This window comes from Arvicola amphibius, chromosome X, assembly GCF_903992535.2.
Source record: "Arvicola amphibius chromosome X, mArvAmp1.2, whole genome shotgun sequence".
NCBI classification, from domain to species: Eukaryota; Metazoa; Chordata; class Mammalia; order Rodentia; family Cricetidae; genus Arvicola; species Arvicola amphibius.
Window position 1 is genome coordinate 78,468,664 of NC_052065.1, and position 3,332 is coordinate 78,471,995.

Genomic DNA, 3,332 nt, shown 5'->3' on the forward strand with positions numbered 1-3,332 from the left:
AGGTAATGGAGAAGGCAATGGGACTGGCCCATCCATGGCACCCTAGAGTGGACAGGGAGTATGGGGAAGAGTCAGAGACCCAGAGAGAGATACAGTGTCATCAGGAACCTGGTGTGCTGTCTGGGTGTGTGGGGTCCGTGCAGAGAGGGCAAGTCTGTGCATAGCTAGCTAATACACTACCCATAGCTGGGGACATTCCAGAGAGGCGTCCCCAAGGGATTTCTCCATGCTTGGGCACAGGCCAGAGAGGGCTAGGCCCGGCCTGAAGCTAACAGGTATTACCGAACCAATGTAGACAATCTGCAACGTCAAGCATGTACGTGAATGTTTATTTGGGGGTGGGGGTAGGTGAAGAACATGTATGCAATGAGGAGCGGTCATAGCAAGCTCCACAGTCTCCCAGATGGTTCTCTTTTGGAGGTGGAGCTGCAAGGGGGTGAAGGCTGAAAAGGAGACGCTCCCTTTTAAGGAGTGGGCGCAGGGGGATCCCTGCCAGCCCCAATCCTGCATGCTGACCTCTTCCTAGCCGCCTTTAGAATGGTCTTCTCAAAGAGCTCTTTTTCACGATAGTGCACAGGTGGGCCACGCAGGTACTTCTGCTCTGCCTCCTTGTAGCTGAGCTCATCCAGGATAGCGATGGAGAAGATGATTGCCTCTGGAAGAAGAACCTCCATGGTGAGCCGGACTTGGTCTCCTCTTGCCAGCGAGAGCAGGGCCTGGTGTGCTTCTTTGGATATTTCTTGCAAATGTGTGGCCACGAGATGCAACTGGTCCTCATCCTCCAGGTAGGTCTCAATGCAGAAGACTTCCTTCTTTGATTTCCAGAGGTCGTTCAGCCACCTGGATGGTTTCTTGCCCTTCACGATGTCCAGCAGGTGCTGGTCGGCCCCCTTTTTCTTCACTATGAAGTCTACGAGCTTCTGGTTGGCTCTGTCCCAAGCGGCTCTCATGCAGTCAGGCAGGAGTTTCTTGTGGGGCCCCTTGCCACCCAAGGCGGTCTCCTCCTCCCAGTCTTCCAAGTCGGCGTAGCTCACCTTGGGGAAATCAATGCGCAGGTCGCCCTCTTGGATGGCTCTCCTCAGTGGGTAACTGGCTCGGGCGGTGTAGTAGTCCATAAAGGAGCCCCGGAAGGAGCCACAGGCGAGGTCCTCTCTGTAGCGGTCGATCACCGAGAGGCACCAGTTGATGCCCTGGCTGTACACTTTGCTGGCTCTCTGCAGGAATGATAATTTCTCCCCACAGTCTAGGAGCTTCAGCTTGCGGAGAGGGACTTGGACACCCCTGCGCTCGAACTGCATGTTGCCCTCGATCAGCAGCACCCTGGCCGTCTTGTCATTCTTGCTGACATTCTTGACCACTGCCGGCCAGAAAGGGTGGTCCTGGAATTTGAACCAGACCAGCATCCCTCGTTGGATGGTATTAGTCTCCTGGGCAGAAGCCACACTGGTGGTTTGGCAGTCTTCCTGAACTCCAGCCGCTCTCCTCTTGACCCTGGCATTACTCACCTTGGAGTGTACTCGAGTTTCCAGTCCTGAGAGCCCACAGTGTGCACACAGCACATGGATCTTCCTTTTCCTGCCAGCAATGCGGACTGATCTTCGTAGTCTCGGGACTGGAGGCATGCAGGCTGTCCATGCCCCCTCTGAGACTGGCCTCAGGGTCCGCGGGCTGGGGTCCTCCTTGTTCTCTGGGAGGGTGGTCTTCCTTTGGGCTCCAATGGCCCGGATCTCTAGGCCGCCACACTGTACTTGCTGCCTGAGAGCTCTGGGAGAGGAAGAGGCATGCCTCGGTGGCCCAGAGACAGGCCGATGCTCATTGTTAGCCCGGGCACCCTCCCTAGAGGCCCGGGCGCTCAAAGACCTGAACTTGGGTATATTCAACTCTCTCGTGCCAGGATTATCACCAGCATTTCCTGTTGGCGTCTTGCAGGAACTTGGACACACTCTGGTGCCCTTTAACATGTTCCCCTGCAGCTCAAAGTGAGGGGGCTCTACAGCAGTGTGGGGCCGGGCTTCCCCCCCTTGCATTGCAGGCTCATTCAGTGAGCCCATCAACACAGGTCCTGGGCGGCTTCGCTTCCCAGGACTCCTGTGGGAGAGCCCTTGGCCTTTCCGGTTGCGCCCTTGGGAGTGATGGCACTGGTGTGGGCTAGAGCTGGTCTCCTCTTTCATAACCTTGGGAGCCGCTGTGCTGGTTCTTCGGCCACCTGCCCTTTCTCCTTGATACAAGCGGGTTCCCTCGCCCAGAACATCCAGTGCCACCTTGAGGGCTCTTTTGTATGACCTGGTCTGCCCTGGCGAGCCATTGCCCTGTGACTCCTTTCCGGCCAAGGAGGCGATGGTTGCGATTTCAGACTTCGTTAGGGGCCTCATCTCTGTGCTCCTCATTCTCGTCTTCTCACCCACAGGAAGGATTTCAACCTCCAGGAAAGGAGCCCCTCTCCTCTTAATATGGGCTGAGGTCCTGGGTCTGGACAACACCCTTGCAGGCCACAGCTGGCCGTTCCAGCCACAGAGCACATACTCTGCAGAGTCCATGGTGTTGGAACTCTGGGGCTGTTCTGATCAGGACAGGGTGACTCCCTGGGTTGTGGTGGGAACTCTTCCCTGCTGGTGGTCTCTTGGCCTGGCTCCCCAGCCTGTGGTGATGTCCTCCCTCCAGAATCTGGTAGACAAGCTTAACCTGATGGCCTCTCTCAGGGTGACATGGGTATGTCCTGGAAGTGTGGGAGAGGGAAGCAGAACTGCATTAGGACAGAATTAGCCTTTAGTGGGTACTGAAGCAACAGCTCAGTGAGGTGAGGAGAGAGAAAGCAAGGGAGTGCCCAAAGCCTGTCATTCTACATGGATGAGGGTGCGAGCGGGAGAAGATATGGAAGGATCCAGAGCGGATGTGTAACACATGGTTGCCCACCCTGAGGCTGGGGTGGTGAACTTCCTCCCGGAGAGGTGAGTGTCTTTACATGGCTTTTGTATTTTCCTGCCCTTGCAATACCTTGGGGGCTCTCTGGGATTCTCTCCAGGTGGGGGGAGCCTCATTGCTTTCTTTCCTAGAGAGTTAATCCCTCGGTGCCCGGCCCCAGGACGCTTGTGGACACCTAGTGCACTTTGCCTTCTGCACAAGTATGATACCACTTTGAGGAACAAGGTGGGTGTGGAAATCTTCATGGCGATTTGCATAACATAGCAAGTAAGGATGGTTGCTGTCATGGTCATAGCTTCTGGCCTCCCTCCCCTTCCCATGTCCCACCCTCTTATTTTGGTTCCTATCTCTTGCTCCCAACTCTGTGCTGGACCTTGCTATGGGATCAAGTGTACACATGGCACAATGGA

At 55.8% G+C, this 3,332-nt stretch overlaps 1 protein-coding gene across 1 annotated transcript; it reads right to left on the reverse strand.

Moving 5' to 3' along the window:
* Positions 1–464: 464 nt before the first annotated feature.
* Positions 465–2,537, reverse strand: LOC119804154 (PWWP domain-containing DNA repair factor 3A-like). The gene has a single exon (XM_038315659.1). It carries the CDS (start codon positions 2,535–2,537, stop codon positions 465–467), a length of 2,073 nt encoding a protein of 690 aa, XP_038171587.1.
* Between the last annotated feature and the right edge of the window lie 795 nt (positions 2,538–3,332).

Excerpts from the sequence above, each read along its gene's own strand:
- LOC119804154 (XM_038315659.1), bottom strand. The coding sequence starts at position 2,537 with ATGGACTCTGCAGAGTATGTGCTCTGTGGCTGGAACGGCCAGCTGTGG.